This window comes from Acanthochromis polyacanthus, chromosome 23 (genome assembly GCF_021347895.1).
Source record: "Acanthochromis polyacanthus isolate Apoly-LR-REF ecotype Palm Island chromosome 23, KAUST_Apoly_ChrSc, whole genome shotgun sequence".
Classification (NCBI taxonomy): domain Eukaryota; kingdom Metazoa; phylum Chordata; class Actinopteri; family Pomacentridae; genus Acanthochromis; species Acanthochromis polyacanthus.
The window spans coordinates 4435540-4462402 of NC_067135.1; the positions used below are offsets into that span (position 1 = coordinate 4435540).

Sequence of the window (26863 nt, forward strand, 5' to 3'; positions counted from 1 at the left end):
GGAATTCAGCCTATAATCTCACAGGTTCCAGAAGGATGACTGTTAAGCAGATTTATGTCAATGTGTATACTGTTTCAGGATTGGGTTTTCATCAGCCTAATCTATGCCAACATAGATTTACCGAGTGATCTTCTGGACACTTTCATTCTTTAAAACCAGGTGCTACTCCAAATAAAGTGCCTCTGTTCTTTCCCTGCACTCATTCTGCATCAGTGACCTCCAGTTGATCTCTTCTTTCTTCAGCCCTGAGTGCTTTTCCCATTTTTGCTTCTACATTCTGTACCCTACTTTCTCCTCTTTTCCACCTTTCCTTGCAGAGCATTTTCCAATCCCTTTCTGTCTTTTCGGATTTCCCATCGGTGATTTATCTGACTGAAGGTACCTCAGGGTGCCTTCCCATTCCCTCATCAATATCAACAAAGTGGTTCCTTACTATGTGCAGCTCCAGGTAATCTCCCAGTCCCTTGGCACTCTCCACCCTGACCAGGATGGCCTCCTTCAGCTGCGTGCTGAAGCCCACTGCCAGCCGGTCTGCCCGTGTGCTCGGCCGGTCATTGGGTGGCCAGGTATATGTGATGAGGGCTCCGCCTCTCCCGAAGATGTAAGTTGTCCCAGCTGCAAAACACAGGCAGAAATAGGAGTTATTGGAGTATCCATGCCTTTCCTCCTGTTGTATATTCTTTTGTTGTGTTGTGCACTTTGTGAAAATAATCGTAATTAATATCAAACAAAGATTCCTTTTGAGTGCTGCTTACAGAGCGTGTTACAAATCTGATTGTGTGCAGCAAACATGAGACAGCTTCGAAGGACTTTGACAAATGAGCAAAAAAAAGTAAACGCTACAGCATTTCTGCAGAAACACTGAAAATCACTGGCTTAATTACCCTATTTTAAAATGATTATGCATGTCAGAGAAAGCACTCATTCTTGCAAAAATTCATGTTATTGACAGTGCACGTCTTTGTCACGAAGTCACGTTTAACATAAGCGGTCGTAATACACCAGCGCTGGCTGTCCCTCGCCTTTGAAACGGTAATCTGCCAAGCCACTGCAGTTTCGTTTACCCTCCGTTGCCTGCAGTTGCGTTGCATTCAAACTAGGGCGAACTGACAAACTTTGTGTTGGCTATGCTGTCAGTATAACCACCACCTCTCAACATCAACAAAAGAAATTCCTCAGATCTCCCTGTCAAAGGAACTTTGCCTCAACAGTATTCTGAGTTCTCGCTTTAAGGAAAAAAAGATGTACCCGCCCCATACACTGAGTGATTTCATGTTTGAACTGTAACAGAGGAGTTAGGACTTGGCTTAGCACCAACAAGCCCGGCGGTAAATGAAAAATGACGGGCGTTGGCTGTAATTAGCATAGAGTAATGAAACCACAGTGAACTGTTCTCAACCCTGTGGGCTGTCTGTACTTCCTGGATCATAAATACAAATATGCATGGGCTGTATGTCTAATGCATGTAAATGTAGATATGTAGCACATAGCTGTGCTTCCATGAATACACAAGCAAACCAGCGATTCATTTTTGTGCAAAACCGCCCCAATCAATGAGACAAATTAAGATAATTTCCAAGATTTTGGTGGCGATATAACAGTCACAAAATGGTTAAATTTAACAATTTATTGCAGGACTATACAGGGTGGGCCATGAGTTTCCATGTGTAATGAATAAGGTATATTTATTTATGTTTCAGATACCCTAGAAGATGCGTTTGATGCTATCTTTGAGGGCACTTGAAGACCATGGTGTATCAGGTGAAGATACGAGACATAAATCATCTCAAGGAACGTATCACCAACGCCATTAGAAGCACAACTTCAACTGTGCTAATGCAAGTTATTCAACAGAGGAAAACACATATTAATATGTGTTTCTGAAACAATGGTGATCATATGGAGCACATTATATAAATAAAAGCTGTTGACCAACAGAAAATGTTTATTTTTTTCTATGTATGGAAACTCATGGCCCCCCCTGTAGACTGATATAACCACAATCATGCCTGGACATAGATGTACACAGCACCAATGTTCACCTATGAAAACACACACGCACACACTAATGCCTATGTTCTTTCGTGTTCTACACATCTCACAGGTGTGTTACGGCCAGAGACGACGGAAAGCAGAGGCTGTGATAACTGCAGGGCCAACGGGCCATCAAACAACATCGGGCTGCACACGCTCCCGGTCATACACAAGCAAATAATCCGGCTGAAAAAGAATGGAGATGTGCGGTCTTTCTTGCACGCACAGACTCACACACACACACAAACGTGCACACACACTCACTCAGCTACCTGACACTTTCATTATCTAACAATCCGCTGGTAGCCATTTGAAATCGGCTGACACACACAACTCTCCTCCCTTTCCCTCACTTCCTCTCTCTCTCTGGCTCTCACCGCCCCTCCTTTCCTCCCTCCTTCCTCCTCCTTCCCTCCCAGCGGAGCTAAGCCCTCTGCTCAGCTCTTGTTGTTTTCTCGAGGCTGTATTATTTTAGCGCTGACTAATTATCGCAGCATGGCAAGGAGGGCTATAAAGAGGTTGTGTGCCGGAGGAGGAAGGAAAAAAAAGAGAGAGAGGAGGAAGAAAGACAACAGAGTATGGAGGCAGGGAATATAGAAGGACGGGAAAGTGTGAATTGTAGACAGTGTTGGCATTTTTATTTTTTTTCCTCCTTTCCTTTCCTGTGTCTATTAACAGTGCAGCACCGGAGCTTCGTAGAAACTGGACAAGAGACGAGTGGAGGAAGAGGAGAAAAGATTTCTAAAATGGCCGACAAATAGAAAGGGAGGGGAGCCATGTTGTGATAGATGAGACTGGAGAGATGTGGGGGGGCGAAAAAAAAAAAAGAGAAAATGGTTGTTGGTAGTGGAAGTTGGTGCATAATAACATAGGTGATTACACTTGTAATAGGGGAGAAAGAGCTCCTCAGCACTCCACTGATTTTATATGTCATATTCAATTTTCTAGTCAGAGGGATTATGACTCAGCCTGTGAAAACACACATGGGCTTTCAAAAGGCACGGATCAAGTTCCACTATGGGGAGTGCATTATGCGATATTTTTAGAATTTGACCCAACTAAAAGTCTAAAGAACATGTGAGCATCTACTGCATCTATTTGGTTTGGCCATTATTATTGTTTATTTCTCTCACATCAAACACTCAATTTTTAGAGCGGACTCTGTGAAAGTAATTACAGCGACATATAAGCCGTTTGTGTCAGATACATCATTTCCAAACTCGACTCTGATGAGCGCTATAAAATCTACCCCATGCTATTTTAATCCCATCCCTGACGTGCATAACAAATAGAGGATTTTACATTTTTATTCAGCCAGTCAGATAGCTGTTTACATGCAACGATAAGAGACAATGCAACAAGTGTGACTGTGAATGCTATTTGATATTCGTTGTAGTTTTAACATCATTTCAAGGGCCTAATGTTAATCTTTAATAATGTTAAGCTTTAATTCTATTCTGGCTGGGCCAGGAGTTGAAGATGAAGCCAAGAAATTAGCAGGGACTCATCACGCCACATCCAAATGCTGGGGGATATAATTATGGAGGCATAAAAGCGAACTTTTCCAGTGGGATACATTAAAGCTTCTGTTAGTGTACCTAAACTACCAAGTAGTAGTCGCCATGTACCTTAAATACACAGACCCCTATTTTAAATTCAAATAAAGCGCCCAAGGGTTCAAGAAAACCCAATTTTTCACGGCGAATCCCACTTAAAAATGGATGAAACAATGCATAATATGCATGCATTCCATGGGATCCATTTGATGTAATGGCGTGGTAACACAAAAATTGCATTTTTGTTTTTAATCTGTGGTCGATGGAGCAGATAGCGGTGATGCTGGAATATAACACACAGGGGTAAAGGCCCTCAAAACCCACAAGTTTAATACTAACTGACATCTCATTTAGGGTGTACCACAAATTAGACATGCAGCACGTATTATCGCTGCATATCTTATGTGCGTACTCACAGTGAAATAATTCTCATCAATTAACACCCCCCTCATGCGTAGCAGCTACCATATGCTTTGTCTTCCCCAGAGAGTTCCCTTTACGCCTCATGTTACCGTCACAGTCACACGCATCACTTTCACTTCTGGCGTGAATGTCACAAATAGTGGAAGGAAAGTTACATGGTTCAAGGAAAACAAAACAAACAAAAGAAGAACTTCTAAACTCTTGTAATACTTGGAAATACTTTCTACTTCTCCCTTGTTCCTACATCCGTCCAATGAGCCGGTGTTGACTTTGCCTGCTTTGATTTGTCCAGCTGATTGTGGCCACCTGCTACTTTGTGCACTTGTGTATGTCTGTGCACTTGTGTAAGTCTGTGCATGTGCTTGTGTGTACGTGCACTCTTCGCCCATCTAAATGAGGAGACAAAGGAGGCGCAGAGTCTCTAATGAGTAGTCTGACAGGGCGCATCCATGTGTCACTGTTTCTTCCAGCAAACACCTGCTGCTCTGCTTGATTCAAAATCCACTGAATACTGCAGTGCAACACACACACTCTACAGTGCAGATGGGACAGAGTGAACAAGAGACAGGAAAGGTGTTTAGCAAATCCAAGCAGACAGGTCTGGAGGGCGTTCTTCTCTGGTTGTCTTCTAGACAATGATCTCATTAAAACCACGGAGCATCAATACACTTTGAGATGCTCGGAAGTCTGAAGATTCATCGCTTGCATCTTCCCCAGCAGGTGACCGCATTGCATCTTTGCCTGGAAATACTCTGAAACACTTTGTCTGCTTTGCAAAATAGAAACTAATAATATAAGAAATGTAGTGAAGAAATGTAAATTTGTAGTATAAGGGGTGAAACATTGAAAAAAGCGCTAATGTGGTCTTTAAATTCGTGAGTATATGAAAGACTGTCTCTGAAATAGACCTGCACTGATGTTGCTCTAACAGGTAATCTGATTTCCTATCCTAAAAACTGCACAATATTGTTGCATCTTAAGACCTTTATCTTGATCTTACATATGATGCTGGGATTTGTTGTTGGGCCTACGATCACTACGATCATGATCTTTCCTTTAAGTGCCTCACCGGCTGTTGATTTAAGTCCTAAATACTCATCTCCGTGCATCAAAGTCACATATTCAGAACCATAGGGTCATGGTAACTATGTACAAAACTGAGCATTTGCCAGAGGGGTCTTAGGGACATGACAGATCAAGAAACACCAACATAATCTGTTTACGTTATGGCGTCATGGAGGCCATTAGCAATGAAACTGGTCGGATCGTAGGGAACTTGCAGGCCTGAGACTATGTACTTACTTGCTTCTAATGTGTAACTGTTGTGCAGAAAACAAATGTCTGCAGCTTCTTGAAAGATCAAGGCGGACAGAAGACTCTGCATCTCATTTCTCCCAAACGGCAACCGGTGGCCTTTATTGAAAACTGCGAGTTAAAAGTAAATTAGTGCTGCCTTGGGAGTTGTCAGCAAACAAAAACCTGGCCGTGTATGGATTATTCTGACCTTCATTCCACCACGGTCTGGTCAAGCAATCTGCCTGCCCATTTTCACTGGAATAACAATAATGATGGAAATGCTCTCTTGTACTCGGGCAAAAAAAAGAGGCGAAATATTTATTACTTTTGTCCAATTAGCTCTGGTGCCATCGATTTGACCAATCAATCCTACCTGCGGCTCCGGAGGTGAAGAGAGTGCAAAGAGATGGATCAAACCATCGCAGGATGCTCCTTGATTATTATTTCCATTCACGTGGGCTGGCTGGTAATTTGGTTTGAAGAAGAACGGACCAAAAAATACAATTTTCTTTTGTCCATGGATCCGGTGGAAAAATAATCAGAAAAGGCTCATGAATCAAAGCTGTAATGAAAAACCTATTGATTTAGATTTTTTGCCCTCCCTCCCCCTTTTCTCACTCTTCCTCTCCACATCGGGGCGAGAGCAGAGTGCATTCAGGGGTGAGTTTATCATTTGGGATGCTTTCTCTGAGAGGGGCCCATTGATTTGGGATAGTGGATTCTAGGCCACTACCATCTACCACGGGGATAAACAGGTCATGTTGGAGAAAGCAGATGCCACAATTTTTCATTAAGTCCTGTGGTTAATGCTGCAGTGTCGAACACCTGTCGCAAAGCCTCATGGGAGCTGACACAGTGAAAATTGCAAGACAGGCCGGCGATAAAATGAAAACTCCACCAGGAGAAGAGGGACTGAGGGTGGTGATGAAGTCAATCCTTGAGAGGCAATAAGCCTGAAGGCACGTCATCGCTGCACACTCATGTAGATTTATACACACTTCTTATTTTAACCTCTCAGACAGGCTCTCAAACAATAACTCAATAACACAGAGCTGGTTCCTTCAACCTTCATACATTATTGCATCAGTGCAGACTGATTCTTTGAAGCAGTTAAGGAGAGAGACAGAGCTATTGATTCCTTTTAAACGAGGAGACTGAAATCTTTTTTTGCTACCTTTTTTTGACACAACGTATATTTCTGAGACACAAAGAAACGCGCAGTCTGGGATGGAGAAAGGGGCTGAGATGAGACATTTGCCAAAAGTTTCCAGACAGCTGTTGATCTTTGAAGTTGCAGAGTTACACACACACACACACTTCACTCACATTTTATAGTCTTTCCATCTCTTCCTCCACACACATCAATACCCTCAGATGCAAACTCTCCCCTTATGTAGACTAACAACCTTGTCAACATTGCCACCCTTGGTCTGATGGCTATTACACTGTGGCAATATATAAGAAAATGTAGAAATGGCATTGCAGAGATTGGCTGCATCGAGAGTGGAAATAGCAAGCCATTTCCTTCTGATGTGGTTGGATAATATTCCTCTTTTATCTATGCTTTCTGCAAGATTGCCTCAAAGGATGAGAAGGACCTTCCTGCTATATGAGGTGAGACGACACTTGAATATGGCAGTCGCAAAGTTTCTAACAAATTCCAAAGTCCAGTCAGGGATAAGCCATAATGTGTTAACCTGTTTTTTTTTTAGACACACTTGATTGTGAAAAGATATCGAGAGCAGGACTACATGGCTCCCACGTTGATGCAATCTCTGTAAAGTCCAGGAAAGACTTGCTTTCCTTCAGAAAAATGTTGTAATCTTTCCAGTGATATATCTCTACTTTCTTTTACAGTAATTTGATGTAATCTGTTTTAATATTTTTGCACAACTGCTTGCTTGGAAACCTATCTTTCTTAGGTGTTGTTAAAATGGCCAATAACATCTCTAGAAGGAGTCAGGCCAGGCCAGTAATGAAATGCCAAGATTATCTGCTTCATATTGAGTTTATGCTTTTGCCCCCAGGCCATTGTTCTAGAGCATCTGTTTGCGGGACTCCATGTGTTTTATTTTTAATCACTAGTGATATGTTTTTGAAAATTACCACTGTGGTTGTGATGTTGTTCTACCTTGGCATATGTATTTAGAATGGATTCCTATTTCCTGCAGCAGTTTGTTACCTATCAGTGTTGCGCCTTTTTATTCTGATAATATGTGAGCTAATTTCCCCAAGAGGGATAATAAAGATAACCTTAAACCCACAACATAATAAAAAGCCTTTTAAAGACATCATTTTGGTAACTGACAACTTGCTGTATTGTACTTAATATAAGTATAATTGCTCCAGTGACGTTAAATCACATCCATTTAAGAAATAAAGGAAATTCAAACTCCTCCTCCTGTTGTTTCGACTGCGTTTGATATAATCAGGTTGGTAACATTTTCCTTTGCAGTTGGCTCTGAACAAATTCTGCAGCAGTAGCAGGAAGATTCAGCCCTCTGTACTATATTCTCAAAGAGTAATTGGACTGACCTTATACTTGGAAAATGATAATGTATTTTTCAGAGGCTGCGCATGCTCAAATCCGGAGATGAAACATGTTCCTTTGAACTACAGTTTTGAAGTATGAGGACCTCCACAAGTGACACTATCGCCAATTAAAAGTTGAGTATGTGATTCTAATCCAATGTACTTTCTGTCAGATTCAGTGAATCTCTCCTTGGGGTCTGCTAGCTGTCCATCCTCTGTGTGCGTGCAGATTTGAAAAGAAAAAAAAATCTGGTGTTCTTACACAGCCCTGGCAAAGTGGCTTGGATCAGTTATATGACACTATTTTAGTGGGTGGTGCTCATGCACAGGAGAAGTTGCAAGAGATGGAGGGAACAGAGGCTGTCGAACCAGTGCTGGTGGTAAATCGCATGCTGTGTAAATATGCTAGCTATATCTTTTTCCAGAAATGCAGACTCTGCCTTCAACCCCTTAACAACTAAATTTATTTACAATTAAATTTTTAAAAAAGTTCATTTTTGCTTTCCCACATAGAACAGATATATGATAATAATAACAGATATATAATAATTAGGTCCTACTATGACCGGTCCCACAAGAAACCAGTGCTTGCAAAAGATTCCGAGGTACACCCCCTGTCAAAAGTTTTGAGACGGTTTCTAATTTATTTGAATGGGAAAGTGTCTCAAAACTTTTGACAGGGGGTGTATGCATTGAATATGCACAAACTGGCATTGGGGGGGCTGCTCAGTGGCGTAGTGATTAGCACTTTCGCCTTGCAGCAAGAAGATCCCTGGTTCGAATCCCGGTCTGGGCCTGGGATCTTTCTGCATGGAGTTTGCATGTTCTCCCTGAGCATGCGTGGGTTTTCTCCGGGCACTCCGGCTTCCTCCCACAGTCCAAAAACATGCTGAGGTTCATTGAGTACTCTAAATTGTCCGTAGGTGTGAATGCGAGTGTGATTGTTCGTCTGTGTATGTATCCCTGTGACAGACTGGCGACCTGTCCTGGGTGTCCCCTGCCTTCGCCCGAGTCAGCTGGGATAGGCTCCAGCACCCCCCGCGACCCTAATGAGGATAAAGCGGTGTATAGAGGATGGATGGATGGATGGCATTGGGGGAATGGATACGCTATCTCGGCAGCAGTCTGAATGAAAGCGGTATGTTGCGAATTTGCGACAAAAGCCGTCAAGGGGTTAAATGAAAGTCAAGAGGAAATTGGGCATAATCCAAGCTCACAAACAGGAATTACAAAAGCAGCTTTAAAGACATGATCCCTCACTGTTTTCCCCACACAGAAAATAGCCCGCTGTACTCGTTTGACTATATTAATAAGTAGTAAATGCCACTAATGAGTATTGCACATGAGTATTGGCTGGTCTGTGTTCCATCCCTGTGCCACCAATGTGCATTTACTACGTTTTAATCAGAGTGCCTTATTAACCTCTTTGTTATTTTGCCATTCTGATAAATTCAGTTCAACTCATCCACAAATGTTTTGCTTCTATTTTCTTATCTGCATTGTAATATTTGCACCTTTGTTAATTTACCCTGAGCATTTTACCTCTGTCCAGATGTTAATGTGTATTTACTGTTTTCTTTGTGAGTTTCAATAATAATCATACCAGTGAACAACAGCACAGCCCTGTCTTTCTAAATTAAATAACAGAATGAACTTTTTTCAGTGATGGATTGCTCTCCACTTAAAAGTACTTCTTCCAAATCACATTTTGTTCTGCCTCGCGTAAAGATCAAACCCTGGGGGTAGACAATTGGCGATGACTGATTTGTGCGCTTTGAATGACTCGGTTTACTAAATTTACAACACAAACTACAAATAACACGGTCATTGAAGTGTTTTCCTTAAGCTGTGGTGTCAGTTGTAAGCTACACGTCTCTATGAAACATCCCTCAAACTGTTTAGAAATCACTTCTGTCAGCTTGAGATGTCTGATGATTATTCCCCTCCCTAATTCTGCCAGTGGGGACTTGATACACAGCTGTACCTTTTACTATTCGGGAAAATTCAAATGCTTCTCCTATTTTGATTTCGACACCAACGATGCGCTTGTAGCGTTTGTTTGAAACATTTCAAAAATGCTTGTTATGTCCCTGGAGGGGATGCTACTATCAGAGAGTGATTCCTGTACAAATACCATTCCACAGCTAAAACTCTGACGGTACCCTTGTCTTTCTCCAAATATCTCCTTAAATGAAGGGCTCCGGTGGGAGTAGTACAAAAGGCAATGGGGCATTAGGAGAACATGGAAGGGGAGTGCTGGAGGTCATGTATTCAGCTGTTTTACACTCTCGTATGAGGAGAGCAGTCTTTGGAAAGGTTGCTAGGCAGGACAGCTAATCTACCTCGCATATATATCATTTAGAAAGCTTATTGATCATACCCTCCTTTGTCTGATAGCCTGCTCAATAGTCTGGTGAGGTTGAGACAGTGATGCCAAACAGAGCTGCCGAGACAGACAGCAGCAATTTTTATTTTTGTCAAAAGGTGCAGATGCACACTAACTTCCCGAGGCTTTCAATTTCCCCAGCTTGAAAAGCATTTTCACAGACGTATATAGAAAAACTGAGAATGTATTCTGTCCTCTATTTATTCCAAATAAACCGTGAATCGACTGCATGAGCACCAACAAGTAAAGACCAAGTCTAACTTTATTTATCACAGGACTGTATGGACACAACATGCAGCTTTCAGGACAATTCTGGTTTCATGACTGTGCATTTTAAGCCTGTTGCATGTCATTTAGCTCGGCCACGGGAAAATGTTGCGGCCACTCGAAGCATCGCTTCCTATTTGGCATCTGGTCAGTTTTCAAAAAACCTCCCAACCATACATCTCATCACTTCATTGAGGTCACAAGCAGCGGCACAAAGAGCAAAATAAACCATTGAACTATGCAGGAGCACAAGAATCAGAGAAAAAAACGAGCAAATCAGCAAGTCAATAAATCAGTGGGACAAACCGCTCTGCTTCCAAAACACTCCCAGCGGGCCGTGAACCTGAACGGTGGATGGAACAAAGTGTCAGAGACACGTCACAGACATGCGCTCAGTGGAGTCCAGGATTAAGACGAAGGCTTTCAGAGAGGACTGCATGAGTCATCCTGGGAAATGTTAAGGTGAGATTATTAGCTAATTATGATGCAGGCATGCTACGGTTAGAGAAAAGGTGCCACTTATCGCTGCATTGTATAAGTCAGGAGAGACTGCATGGTGGGAGATGACACGTGAAAACGCCCAAGACGTGCTACTTAAATATTCATATTATTCACATCCCACTTTGTTATAGCAGGCTGTGCTAAGAAAACATGAAAAGATCTCAGATGACAGCTTGAAACTATTTGTTTACAATAAATGTCTGTGTCAGTTTTGTTTCTGTTGTTCTCGGCTACTGCACGTCCAAGGAGAAGAAAACGCTCTCAACGCTCCGGTTGTATGGTTTGTCCTCAGAAACCTACACATGTTGCATTGATTTTGAGACTTCACGGCCAGAAAAATGTCTTGGAGCTCCTATAGACAAGAACTAGAACCGAAACAAACTAAAGCTCAGTTGGACGAGGATCAGATGTTTCTTTTAGATGTAATATCTCAGTCTCCAGGGAGATTTATTATAAACCCAATGCACACAAAAGACCAGGTGGGCAACAGGCACGGAAAGAGTATTGGAAAACTGTACTTCAGTTAAAGTTCTATTATGTGATGGAAACTTTACTCAAGTGAAAATAAAAGTGGAATGAAAGGAGACAGTAAAGAAAAAATGCGATGTGGTGATAATATTGTCTTATTGTATGACTTACAAATTTAAGAACACCTTTAATCTGGAATATAAAATGCATTAAAACGTCAGTGTTGCTATATTCTTGTAGAACATCATCCCTACGCCGTGGTTGAGCCACACTGAGCCCTTATGTCCACAACAGCAGTAAATCCCTTGTCTGTAGACGAGCAATTTGCTGCCTGTGCAAATGACTGATTAACATTTATAAATATATAACTGCATTCCTTCTTGTATATCCTCACTAGAAGGACAAAACCAGCCCAGTGGGTGTCCATAAATGTAACAAAATTAAGCTGCATAAATCACATAAGCAGCCACTTTTATCGAACTTATCGAATTAGCAGCGGAATAAGCAGCTATCTCCCAAACAAGACAATGCAGAGACGCACAATCTTCACCCAGTAAAGTGCAGTCACACAAAATGATACTAGGCAGCATGGTGTTTTTTCTGGGACAGTGAATTATATGAATCACGGCGCTTGTCGTTGTACTCTTTTCCCTGAATGTCTTTTTGTGAGTCTTGCTCCATGAATTTGCTCAATAGGACTCTCCGGTCCAATAAAACACATAAGTCAGTGTTATCACAAGAAAGATTCAGTTACATTAAAATGTTGATTTCCCATATTCTCTGACTCAGCCTCTGTAAGATCAATTATACCTCCCTGGATCTAGACCTTCCGGTTTTATAAAACACAAAATATTATTGATATGCTACCAAAACCCTTTGAGCGACAGGCTTTTACTGCAGATAAATCTGAAATCCAGCGGCTACAGTCAATGAACTTACCTGCACACAAGCTTTTTTAAGTGGCTGTCTCAGTGTTTTGGGGGAAACAAGACTTAGCTACACTGCATAATGAAGTTGCTACCTTTCTTCCACTTAATGGTGAATTGTGTCCTTACATGTAGAGAAGGATTTTCTTTATCTAAACATCTCTTTTTTATTATCAGTTTGCTTCTGTGGTAGTTCATCTTGGTACTCTATCACATTTAAACTGTAGGGAAATATACCTCAAAGTAACCATACGTGCAATAAAGTAATTGTAAATCATCCTTGCTGGATTACATTGCACATACAGGAGCATGCCATTGACTTCGGTTGGATGTTGTTGGATGCAGTTCGTTACTGTTTGTGTGTGCTGTTTATGCATGAATGCCGTTTTTGTCCTTTCATTCCATTTGTCCATTTATCACAGGGTTCTGACACCTTTATACCAGCTGCTCGCAGTCCCCAGCTGCATGCCCACGCCCCCCAGGAACACAGTCAAAGCAGCAATAACAGCAGCATCTTTTCACATTAACTCTTCTAATAACATGCCAATCAAACAGCGGCGGCAGATGGAAGGAACGTGTGAATATTTCAGCTCGAGGTTCTGCCCTGGGACTCTGCTGTTTAATTATTCACCGTGTTTGGTGGCCACGCATCGCCAGACCCCGACCCCACCTCCAACCAAACCGCCACCCTCAAGATGCTAAGCCTGCAAAATGCGGTGAAAGCAGATGAAAAATGGCATTAGCAAGACTCTGGCTGGTGTTTTAGTTGAAACATGATAGTGAACAGAAGGTGGAAGGAGACAGCTAGTGCTTGGAGGAAGAAAATGAGAGAAAGTCTGAAGAGATAGACACTGTCAGACACTGCATGGAGAAATAATAACGTGCCTGCATAGAATAACATCCCTATTTCCCATACAGAGTCATTAAGCTGTGATGCTGTGAAAAGGTCAGAGCGTTTTGTTGCTGCTCGGTCTATGGGAATACAGGTGTGTGCTCGCATGTGTGCGCTGAGGGGCTACAAATGTGCAAGCAAGTGTGTGCACTTCTTGATAATGTTTAATAGCCGCGGGTCCAATTAGTGTTAACATCATCCTAATTACGCCAGAGTGGCCTTCACAGCACATAAACAAACACAGGCTAAAGCTGGTGTTAGCAAATCCACCCCTGAAGTGGTGACCTTATAAAATGGTGGCGCAAATTGTGAAATTACATAAGTGTGAAGGGCTTTTTTTCCCCCCGATGAATTGTGCTCACATGTGCAAGGAAACAAAGGAGATAGCTATAGATAGCAACAATTATTTTTGTTGCTAACCAATCAGGCAAATAAACAATGGCTTGTTCAGGGTGTAAAATCGCAGAAAATAGTGGCACAGTTTGCAATGACCACTTAATTGTGCACTGTATTCCACTTGAATAAATGAAAAACTCACAAAATGACTCCTCCACTTTACTAGTGCTGCCCATTGGGTGAAATTAGTCTCCACTGACTTCACCTCTCGAGCTTGTTGCATGCACATAATGGCCTCTCAGGAATGCCACTTGTCAAAAACAGAGAGAGCAAATCAACACCTTGCACAATCAGTATGTCCACGCCGACATCATCGTCCACTTTAGCAACTTACGGCCTAACGTGTAAAAGACCCCGGCAGAATACTTGACCAGAGGTTGGAACAACATCATAAATGGTTCTTTAATGAAATGAGCTGGGTGCACTGCAGGGCTAGGGTGACTCGTTATATGTGGTGCTAGAGGTGCAGGAGTGGTTGAAATGTGCGCAAATAATGGAATAATGACCATCATCTTCGGTGGGTAGATGGTAAAGAGCGGTAGAGATGATGGAGTGAGTGATTTGAGGCAAGAGAAAGAGGCTGAGGGAGAGTAAGAGGCGAAAAGGGGATCAATGGGAAGCCTCCTCCTAGGAGCTAGAGCACAGATCCACTCCGTTTCATTCCCCAGGACTGTATTCCTCAGACTCCAGGGTATCCCACATCAAAGGTGGAGGAGGATGAAGCGAGGAGATGAAAGAACGACATAGTCTGGAGTCGATGTGTGAGGTGCATGCATTAAATACCGCGTGTGTGTGTGTGTGTGTGTGTGTGTGTGTTGAGTGTGTTCTGACATGCACATGCGATGAGCTGGTGCAGGTCAGTCCACACAGGATTTTGGGATCTTGTGAAGCTCGGAGTGTTGACACATGAAAGCTGCCGGGGTGGGATTTGACGCTGCTTGACTGCACACCCATTCCTGGCCGCGTAGACGGCCCATTATCTATTCAAGCAGCTATCACGAACTTCCATCCATAAAGATTATCCTTAGAAGGAAAACAGAACAAATATAAGCCTGTGTCTTTGAAGAGTAAAGGTGGTCCTGCTCCCCTCTGATCTCATGAGACTGAAAATCTGACACACACTGCTTTGGCGGTTATTGAACTGAAGAGGCAAATGCTAAAAGCTAAGAACGGGTTAGATCCCACAGATACAAGGAAGAGGCAATTGCTAAGGAGGAGAAAAAAAAGAAAAAATCCACATGCCAGCCCCCTGAGGACGCAGGATAGTCATCTGAAATGTCATCGGTGCCTCTGTTCTCTCATGTCGAGTCAGTGTTGAAGTGCCCGAATAAAGCAGAGGCAGTTGATTGTATTCTCTTCGTCTCTCTTCTTCCCTCATCTCGCCGGGCCTGGGGGGACTCCTGGGCAGGGACGGCTGTCTGAATACGCCTGTCACATAGCTGATATTTCACATGCAGGGAGGGGAGGGGGAAGCTGGCAAGACGGACGAGCGCGGTGAGGAATGGGAGATACTAAATAAATGACTGTCTGTACTTTGCTGAGAGCCTTTCAATGGAAAACAAATCAAGCCGAACCAATAATGTGACGAGGAAAGGAAAAAAAAAAACAGGCACAGGAGGAAAAAGGGCAACAGCAAAGGAGATTTTCTGTGCTGTGTCTGGAACCGCAACATTTAGCCGGAGGCATGTCACTTACTCCTTTTCTCTTTCTCTAACTGCCCGCCTCTCTTTCGCTCATTCCTTTTCTTCATCTTTAGCCCTCCCTTTGTCCTCCCCGTCCTTTTTCTTTCTCTGCAGGTTGGCAGTCAGACATAGCAGGCTGCGGCCGTTACATAACAATCCATTTGTTGGCTGGTGCTGAGAGGCTCCACCAGCCAACAAATGCACAAGCAGCAAATAAGGCCCTTAACTGGGGGGAAAACAAGAATTCACAGATGCTAGTGCAGACAAACAAACAAACAAACACAGACTGTAACTGGACGGAGAATAAACAGCGCGGTTATTGGTGGAGGTCTCTTCGCCGCCGGTGCGTCATTTAGAGCCGAGCAGCCAACTGGACTCTGAAGCAATCTGTTGGGTTTAATAATGTTCTGCTGAAGTCACTGACACGTCTCCCAATGTGGTTGAATTTGTTTGGGAAGTAAACACACTAAAGGCTGTTAGAAATAAGAGCTGTGTATCCGTTTTCTTTAACAGGAATTTACCCATAAGACTAATTTGATGCACACGCCTTCAGTTTCTGCATGTTTAGCATGTAGTGCAAATGTAAACACGCATGTTCTGAATATCTTAATATCAAGTCAAGTAAATGTAGAATATAGGAAAGTGTGCCTTAGAGGGTTTAAGAATTTATATAGCATGTAATGCTATATAAAAATCAATAAAAAGGGAAAAAATGTGCAAGGAAGAATAGAAAAAAGAAACTTGCCAGAGAAGAAAGAGTACTTCCTGTTTCTTGAGACAGGAAGGATAAAATGTGGAGCCTTTATGTAGATAAAGCAGTTTTATCTGTCTAAGCTTTCATTCAACAAGCTGAACCCAATGCTTTTTTTAACCCAATCCACAATTCTTCCCTTAAATTTAACTGTTTTTTCACCTAAATTCAATCAGCCATTAAAGTGACAAATGTTTCACTTGTGAACGTCCAAAATGTGCCTTTATGATAAAGAAGAATTCATATTTTTGAGGATATAAACCAAAAATATCCGGCATCAAGCACTGTCTGTGGCAAAAAAAGCTACCTGAAAGTCCCTCCTCGTTATTTTATCTGAAGTTACTCACATTTATGTCCAGATACGCGCGCCCCAAGCATGTTTTTCCCACATGCTCAGGGCAGTCGAACCTCTGAACCGCACCGTTCACATGTAATTTCCTCTGCCTGTAGCCTAGAGGGGTGCTTGAACCTAAATAGTGTCGATGAATACAAAGACACTGAATTTTTATGAGGGGAAGGAACAGTGGGGAAAAACACAGGCAAGTGTTTAGCTCCGGGCTATTTCCGAGCCTGTCGAGAGTGTTTGGACAATGCATAGCAGCACTGGCGAGATGGGCTGTGGCTGTTACGAAGCCATTTACCATTTTTAAATGTCACAATGGGTGTAATTCTGTTAAAGAGGAAGAATTATTTCATGCTGGAAAAGACCAAACTGCGCCTCTCCGGAGCAAAGACATTTGTTCTCATTGCATGCTCATTCAAGTGCCTTTAAGTAGCAAAAAAGGACTGTTCACACACTCCGCGGAAGTGAAAGAAGACAGGTTATAGAAATGAATTGGAGGAAAGATGGCTGAAAGAAGTGCTTGGAGGCATATAACGCGCAAATCTTATTTCATCTTGTCTTATTAACAACAGCAAAGCAGATAACGGCGCAGTTGCCCCCAAACACAAAACAGAAATGTGATTTGATGCAGCGAGGCAGCCATTCCAGTGTCCACACACTCCGATGACATCCCCCGCCACCACAATAACTCCAGCACCCCAAACAACCCGAACTCATTTCCCGAGCCCGTGCTTCGCGTGTGTGCTGTGGCTAATGAGGGAAATTAGACAAATAACGAATGCAGTTCACCCTGGATTTGAGTCAACACATCGCAGACAGCAGCCAGTCTAGGGGGCCTCACAATGGCAAGGAAATATATTGCTTCAGCCAGTTCTCGCTGGTAAACAAACAGCAAACATTTTCTCTGTAATTAGTGGAGCTTTCCTGCCAAAGCATGGACAGAAACTGGTGATTACAGTGATCACAGCAATCTTCCCCAGCCCTTCAAGATGCACGACATATGAGGTTTCGCTGCGTATTTGTGAAATCACGTGGGGAAGCTTCTGTATCCCGCTACGCATCTCTCAATATGTGTTCTTTTTCTGTGTTCTGTCTCTACAGGCCGAGGTGATCTAACAGGCCTTGTCTGTCTAAATACAACTGCAAACACCCATAATACATGACATCCGCTTGTCTAGATAAACGGATGTGTAGAAAATAGATGTAAAACAAAGCGGTTCCATAGTTGGCTCTAAATTACTGCTATATGTCTTCAGGCTTGTCAAAGTAACACATCTCTGTGCACACTTTAACAAGGCTATGATAAGTGAGGGAACCTTGCAAGAAATGGGGTCTCTTTAAAAAAGAAAAAAAAATAGTGCAGACGCTATGGTTGGATGCCCCTCTTGGCACCACCAAAGGACGTGCAAACAACACTCTAGAAATAAAAAAACAAAACAAACCCTAAGCGGATCATTTTCAAACTGGAGCTGATTTTGTACACAGAAAACTCCTGCAGTATTTCCTCCCCTCGCTCCTTTCCTTCCACATTTCCTTTCCCTCCCCATCACTTTCAGTCAGCAGATTAAAAACGGGTTTCACGGATGTCAAGAAGTATTAGCTTCTTGTACATGGCTATGAGGATATAGGGACAGACCTCATCTGGCGCTCTCCCGCTGTACGTTTTCCCAGTGAAAAGTTCAGTGTGGGCAGCTAGGTGGCACCCACTCTAGTTTTGACACAGTCGGAGTGCACTGATGTTACTCTAAACAGGATTTACTGAGGGACAAAATATTCTGAGCACTCCTGAATCACAAACTGGGCTTTGCAAAACTATTATTTAGAGTTCCAGCCTACAACAAAAGCGAGCAAATAATAAAATTAAATTCCTTTTAGTTTAGTTTCATTTGTTTTTAGCTAAAACCCAAGAAGAATGAGACCAATTAACTGTTACTTAAAGGGAACATTCAAGAAGCAGCTACATCAAAAATAAGTAGTTGTGAGTTATGCTTTCAGTTCTTTATCTTTATGTTCACCTTTATTTTTGATGACGGAACACTCCCGGCCTCGGATGAAATGTTCTTCCATTTCTCACACGCATATTTTGTTTAACTGCTTTTTGCTTGAAGGGTTTTGTTGCTCTATCCTCCACCCTGTAACACTCCAAAGGTGTTGTATTGGTTCCAAGTCAGGGGACATACTCACAGGGTTCAGTTTTTTGTGTGATTATTGCACTGGAAAACTTTGGTAAACACACTCATGGTGCCACCTATAAATGGAATCTCTGCCACACCTTTCGTACCAAAGCGGCTCAATGACATCACACTCCCACCTCCATGTTTCACGATCTCACTATGCGGTCGCTGTGGTAGTCCAGGCCAGATCAACACCAAACATGCTGGATCCAATCTTATCCAGACTAATTTAGGAAATTTATCTGAAAAGAATGTGCTCCCAAAATTCAAAACTCATCAGTTCATGTTCGTTGACATCTTTTAGGATGGTGTCCATACAGTAGAAATCGACTTCATGTCCTCTACACTGTCCTGCCAGCCACCTAAAAGTCAGTTTCACTGATAATCCTTGTGCCAGGCCAGAAGCATTTAACCTCTGTCAATTCAAGGTTGAGTAAATAGTAAATTGTCTGCACTGTCATTCCTCGAGGATAGCCACTGTGCCGTCTGTTACTGGTCGTGCAGCTCTGCCTCAAACCCCTAACATTTAGTGCTGTTATGCTCATGTTCAGAAGCCAACTGATGCTTTTGTTCCTTCCCTATCTTTATAAAAATCTCACAAATTAGTTTCTTTCTTGCTTAGACAATTTCTTAGTAAGTGGAGCTCTGTTGGAGGGGACACGACAGCTCAAAACTGAGAAAGTCACTGTGTTTAGAGGTTTATGCGTTTATTTTTCTTGTATTTTGGGGTGAGACTGAATATTTAATGAAAAATACTGGCATATTATCGCAGCATGGCTTTTTGATGCTAAATATGTCACAACATGCTATTATAAATGACAAATCATAGTCTTTAGATATAAGGGAAAATGCTTGTTCAGTACAAACTGCAGCAAAAGTCACAATTCTACATTTGTGTCAGTAAAAATTGAACGTAAAAATGTTCATTCTGCTACTCATCTCAATATCAGTGACACTAATTGCAATATAATTTCTTTGTTTATTATTTTGTTTATCTCAGCCCTACTTTGGGGCCTGTATTTTATGTTTTTACTCAACCATCTAACATTTCTACTGACATTACACAGCATTGTATTCGCTTTGTTGCATTCTATATCACTGCAGTTGCAACAATATGAAATAGCTGGCGGCAGAATTGCATGTGCCTGGATTAAAAAAAAAGAAAAGAAAAAAGCAAACAGTACTTGGAAACTCTTTGAATCTCTCTAAATGTCAGCAAGAGGTAATGAACTGACATTGCTGTGAAGAGGTTTCATGGGGACTATTTCTTCAAAGAAAAGTGTGAAAACTGTTGATTATTCAGAGTGGGGTGTTGCTTTTGTAAAAACACGGTGGTGCCTGCTAGTACTGTAGGCACAATAAAAACAGCTGTAGTGGCCTTCATTGTGTTTGGGTGAACACAGAAATCTCAGTGAAGGACAACTCAAAATGAGGGCAAATAAAATCACTAGGGGTTAGTAACAAAGTAACAAAGCAGTACGAGTAGAAGAAAGGATTACTAGTACATGGTAGCTGAGCAATGGCAACATCAAATGAATGGTTATTGCTAAATTACATGTGCGTCCATATATGATTTAAGGACTTTTGAAGTCCATGATATGTATCCTGCATACATTTTTATGAAAAGTTAAAAAAAAATAAAGTTTTTTTATATTCATTATGATCATGTCTTCACAAATTGCATCATTATTTATTGTGGAAACAATCACTTATTAATAAAAAAATGACTGGATATCACTAAAATGTCAGCTAAATAACCATCCAAATTTAATTCAAAAATAGTTTTTATTATGTTCTTTTTATTAAGTAGAGATGACCATGACAGATATTTCTTTTTTGTCAATATATCAAATTTTATATGGAAAATCACAAATTGTATCTGTGCCAACTAAGGTACTCATTACAAAAACACCTCTCAAGGAAGTGTGTTAATTCCAGATCACATGACCTGCTCCATATGATGTAATTTCCTCCCGAAGGAAAAACTGGCCAGACTCCAAGGCTTTATGAGTTATTTAACAAAGTAGTGTGTGAGTCAAGTGTGGATTTATGGCATGTAAACAGGTTTGATATGACATCTTTACCATTAACGGCAATTTCACTCAGTTGTATATATAATTTTTAGACAAATCTTTCTGTAAAAATGCCATGTGGTGTTTGTTTATAGGCGGCCATGTTGATTTTAGGTCTGAAAACAGCAAAAATGTCAACTATGATACAAAAAGTTCTGCAATTACAGTATATATTGACCTGTCTGCTTGGTCAAAAAAACCTGCATTAGGCTCTGGGTGATCATGACTAGAAAAGGTTCTATAGAATAAAATGATGATTGAATGAAAACAAACATTACATGATATTTTGAGCTCAGTTCAGGGCCTTGTCTTTGCAACATTTCCTTTATGTGCTACGTAAGGTTAGCAGTAGCAGGTAGGTATCGCTAAACTTAGCAGTAGAGACAAAACAAGAGATTCACTCTCAGCAGATCAGACAGAGGTGGTTCATAGAGAGGAGAGAAGATGAAGAGGACGAACGAGCTGGTGTCAGCAGTGACACAGGCATGTTAGCAGTGGGCGCAGATGGAGGAACGAGATGACATTTTGCACTTCATTTCCTCCCACAGCTGTTGCTAGCAGAGGGGAAGAGGCAGAGAGAAAGATGGACAAAAGTGTGCTAAAAGGAGAAAGAAGAGATGATGACAAGGGAAAGATGGGATAAAACATTTCTAACCTGCACTTTTACCTCTGCCTATTACTTCTGTCCCCCGACCTTCAGCCGCCGCTGCTATTCTCTCTTTGTCGTCCCTTTCCTCACCTCCTTCAAACCTCGCCCTCGTTTTTTCCTTTCTGTGTCTCTGCAGAAGTCGACACAGACCACACTGTGCCAGCAGGCTCTTCTGGTTGGTATGTGGAAAAGGCCTTGCTGTTTCTAATGAGACACCCTGAGTGAAATTTCAAACATCCGCCCTGTCCCTTGCCGTCAGCAACAGCGCAGAGTGTCGGACAGGGAGAGGTTAGAGTAAGAAGGGGAAGGATGGTGGGATTAGGAGGGAGGGACTGAGGAGATGGAGCATGAGATAGAGGAAAAATAGAGGGAGAGAAACGAGGCAGAGGAAAACATGACCTTTTCGAACCTGGACTTTTCTAAAATTGAACTTTTCGCTCTGAAAATGGAAAGCTGGGTGACTGCAGTGTTTACTCGGACTCGTCCAAAACAACAAGCTCACATGTGGACATTACAAGAATACAATTCAGTCCCGAGGCACGTAATCTCCAGCCAAATTCGAGTCTGCTCCTGTTAAAGATCTGAGGCTGCTCCCACGCTCAGAGAGGGTTCACAAGTACATGATATAACTTGAGGGCAAGACCTAATTGGGCTTGAAAAATTGATCAATGAAATCTTAAAACTAATCTTCCAACAGGGAGACAGTGAAAAAATGTCATTACTGGGGTGATGTGATTTTCTCAGCTTAAGTCTGACTGTGGCTGCTGCCTAATATTGAGAGAATGGAGAGTAAAGTGCAGCATTGTGGCTGTAATAAAAATCCATCTATGTTAAAACAAGTTAAAAAAAAAATCCGACAACATAGCGAAAAAATTGCAGCTTTTGCAAGAGTTTCTTGACATCCACGAATTAATCTGCCTTAATTACAATGCGTCAATAGACAGACTAAATTACATTTGAAATGTACACAAAGGTGCATTTGAAAACCCTTTGGATTTAATGTAAATGTGTTCAATGTCAGGTCATTTACTATATTAAATAGAACTGTTTGACGAAGTGATCCAAATGAATACACAGTCTGTGAGTGGGTGCGACTAAATAGGATGGCTTTGGTGAATAACAAAGCCGCTCACATCAATGTGGAACACTGTCGCTGTGGTCTATAGAAGGACTGAGAGGAGACATTAATGAGAGGAGTGCTGTAATCAGTAGCTGAAGTGAGCTGAGGGTTGCGTGTATAGTCGTCCTTCAGCCTCAGTTGGCCTTCACCGACCAGCCGGCACAAAGAAACACTGCAAACCACTCACTCCACAGCCATCACAAGCCGCATTCTTAACTGAATGGTCGGCTTTGAAATTGTGCTAAAATTTCAGTCCCATCTTCTTCTAGTCTCTTACCAAGGCTGCTACTTTTTATTCTAAATTTGACGATTTGTTTGAATGTAGGGAAGACAAAAAAAAAAAAATGAGATATTCAAAATTATAGTTAACTTTTTGGATTCGTAGTCAGTGACAGCACAATGTAAGGCTTTTTGTCAAGTTTGTAAAGAGCTTTGTTTACACGACAATAAAAATTATTCTGAGGACGAGCCTGCTAGCTTGTTGCCCACATGATGCAACAGATGGACCATGAATGAATGGAGCAACTATACAGCGTTGTCAAATTGCCTTTACTGCTGACTACAGAGGTCAGGACCCTCATCAGAAGCTTGTACAAAGGGGGCTACAAAACAGCATATGGCATGTATTGAATTGGATCACATTTTTTCTTAGCAGTTCAAACTCATTCAAACTTGATTTTTTTTTTTTTTTTTGAAATACTGGCAGCCCTACCCTTTACTGATTCCCTATCATTTCATTTTTGTGGAGCTTTAGGCGACTGCTGTGCAGCCCAGTATGATCACTAGTAAACTGGTGTAGTGGCCGGCAGGCAAATGGAGAGACTGAAAGCATCTTTCGATTGCTCCGCCACTGACTCACGGTGGTTTTGGAACTTTAAAATGTTCTACTCCCCTGCTTATGTTCGACATGCCAGGGTGGCTTTAACAGTGGCTTAAAGGCAACACACAAAGCGAACATCCCATCTGAACCCACTGTTCTTGCACAAAGCATCCACAGGAGGAGTTCGAGCACAGACTCCTGGATGCAGAAGAAAAGCGGCTCGTGACTGCTCAACAGGCTTAAACAAACTGGATTCAGGTCTTATTAGCCGTTATTGCCGTAGTTAATAACAGCACCACAAATTCCCTGACGTGATAAAATTGTTTTGCGAGGCGCACCAAGCCCATTCGCCATCCTGCCTGCAGTTTCTCGCAATAAATCCTACCCCTTAATGCAATTTTAGATCCTTACCCTTGACATGCCAGTGAGCTGACGTGTTTAAAATATAAACATAAGCTCAGGGTTGGTGTAAGGTTTACATGCAGAGAGAGTGCACTGAGGGAACAAGAGTTATAGCACATGGAAGGAGTGATTTACAGTGGCCCACAGTTTTGCGGTGACCTACTTTCGATTTGGCAGGGAGGGAGAGAGATCTTTAATAAATGCATCGCAGCTCACACTCTCATTTCCATGAGGTTTGTTGCAACAGCCAGAGGTCTTTTCTGTTGTTGACAAGGCTCCTGTCATGTACCACTCCATAGGTAGCAGCTGGTGAGATGGAAAGCTAATGTAATTGGACTGGCTTGAAAGTCAGACCACGATCCAAAAAAAACGTTTTTCTACAAAGATTCATTAGCAAGCGATTGATCCTTTTACAGACAGATGAAAGAGGGTCTTCTTACTCCCAACCCCTGTTTTGTTCCATGAAATCTCGGAGTTCTATTAGATGAAGATGCACTCAAGCATTTTGATATTGACCCCACTGGTCTGTCTTCTGTCTGGCATCATTTTGAGCTTCTGGATTATTATTTAAATTGAATTAATTGTCAGACAGTAAATTGCACCCGACAGAATCGGTGACATGAATAAAGTTCTTCATCCAACTCGTTCTGTCCAGCTTTACAGTCAATAGTTCTTTGCCTTCCAGACCAGTTTCTTTTTCTAGAACCTTTCTGATAGTATCAGGTTTCCATGACGATACTCGACCAGCTGCTCTGTTGTCTCACCACATGTCCAGCCAGGGCTAGTCTACGTTGCCTAATGAAGGTTGACAAGCGTGGATGTGGATTTGTTGGGGAGATGCCATTTCCAGGAGATGTTTTGTACCATCCGTAGCATTCTGGTAAAAGTCCCATCAATTCTTTTTGAGAGAGTCTTCGATGGTGACCAGGAGTCAGATCCTTAGAGTAAGATGGATTCCACTGATGTCTTGAATACTCTTACTTTGGTTGTTGTTTGAATAGGAGATACCCATACTTTTGACTTTTAAAATATTTGTTTGAAGACATAATGCACTCCTCTGGTACAAAATATGCAATATTATCCTTTATAATAGGAGCAACTTGATTCATCATCTCTGCTTTATCTTAACGAGTTCTGCACACTCCATTGCACCAGGTGATCATTTAGGCTCATGGAGTTGTGGTCTATGTAATAAGTTTATAAAATTATAACGATGTTTTTAATATGCTTAAAGATAGAGCATGAGTTCAGTAAGCATTCGGCGTCACAGCTGATCGTTTTCACCTTAAAATATAGAGATGACAGTCTTAAAGACACACATGTTGACATCTGTTACAAACCAAAGGAACCAGTCCTGTCTTTATGTATAATTAGTTGTCTTTAGCATTAGCTTCTAGCATGAGTGTGAATGAATGAATTGCTCAAATGCTAAAACTTGAAATTTTGTAGTGCAGAATGAAGAAAAATAATCTAAATATGTAATTTAATACACAGTGGTGAGTTTTTACGGGTGAAATCAGCGTCCTATAACATACCAGGATTGTTTTTAAAATTGGCTGATGATATTTCAAAGTACCACCTTGTAACTGCAGCCACAGCTAAGTCTGGTCAAAAATCCCTGCTTTAAAAACAAGCTGTTATCATCATTAGCGCATGAAAGGACAACACAGGAGTGGAAATGATGAAAGAGGAGTGGGCCGGTCCCTGCATGGCGACCAACAGGAAACAAACAGCGCGTGAATCAGAGAGTGACACGCACAACGAGATGGTGGCAGAATGATTGAGCATTAATGACAGAGAGGAAACACACAAACGTCCAACAGAGTGAGTCAGAAGTTTCAATTTGCAAGTACTGCCTGTGATATATGGATATAAATGACTGTTACGATCCTTACGTACTTATTGTAAACTGCGTGGATGAATGAATAGGGAAAGAAAAGGAGAAAAAACTCAATTGTCACAATCAGTCAAAAACTGAGTCGCTCCCTCTCTGTTTCATCTCCTCTCTCTCTCTCCACTGTCTCTCTAAATCAGCCCAACTCTCCACAGTCATCCGCACTACTTGACTCATCATTAGTGTTGCACTAATCAACCACCGCCCATTAAAATCCATTCTTTCCCTAGTGGAGGCACCACTGGTGACAGGAGAGGAGAAGGAGTGATGGAAATTGGCCTTAATGACAAGTACACAGTGTTTGCTGCATCCATGCTACACCGTAATCAGAAGAAGACAGAAGGGAAGAAAAGGAGGAACAATGAAAGAGGGACTACCCTACATCGAAGAGAGCAGAAAAAATACCACTGACCTTTATGAAATGGGGACGCTTGCCAGAGAGAAAATGGTGGCTGATGTAACTTAGCCTCTAATCTAGAGGAAAGGCCTATGTGTAAAGCTGCCACCAAAGCCTACAAACCAATCTGTTGCGCTCACTTTCTGGAGACAACATGACGAAATGACTAATGTCTGACTAAATAATATTAAGGTCAAAGTGATAAATCAGCTTTATGTGGCTCTCCAAACGATCACCTCAGATGGAACTTACAGTATGCAATGAAAAGGAGAAATATCACAAAGGATTCAAAAGTGTATCTTTTTAAAGCAGCTGCATTGCTTCTAAGTCTAATAGTAGGGCTTGACTAATATTTAAAATGAAAAACTAACACTTTAAATTCACTATATTCAATACATAGGCCTCACAGAAGGATATGACTGCACTCTTCCAGCTACTCTTTGCTTTTGTGTTCAATTGGATTTATGTCAGGGGACACATTTAGACATTTTTCACTTCTTCTTCTTCGGTAACTCTTGTCTGAATTTGGCGTTATGTTTCGGATGACTATCATGCTAGAATATTCCTCTTCTGCAGACTGGGAGTCATTTTGTCAGCCATTATTTTGGTATATCCACAGGGCCTCATGGTGCCATCCAGAATGTCATCTCTCCAACACCTTTTGCCCTCATACAGACCGATATCATCACAATACCTTTTCTGTGTTCCACTGTTGGGACTATGCATTCACTGTGGTAGTCAGGCACCCCACCTGAGCTGAATAAATGTATCCCACCTGACTAAAGAATGTGTACCTAACATTTATCAGGCTTCTTTCTGGGATTTGTAGCAACATTACATCTTGAAGGTTTGTGCCAAAGAGCAAACAAGACGGATGCCGCC

The 26863-nt window shown here is 41.8% G+C and overlaps 1 protein-coding gene across 1 annotated transcript in view; it reads right to left on the reverse strand.

Moving 5' to 3' along the window:
* The window catches only part of nrxn2b (neurexin 2b), a 704661-nt gene that overhangs the window by 125986 nt on the left and 551812 nt on the right, over positions 1–26863 (reverse strand). Inside the window, 1 exon segment of the mRNA XM_051943965.1 lies at positions 434–615. Within this exon segment, the coding sequence (XP_051799925.1) occupies positions 434–615 (182 nt within the window).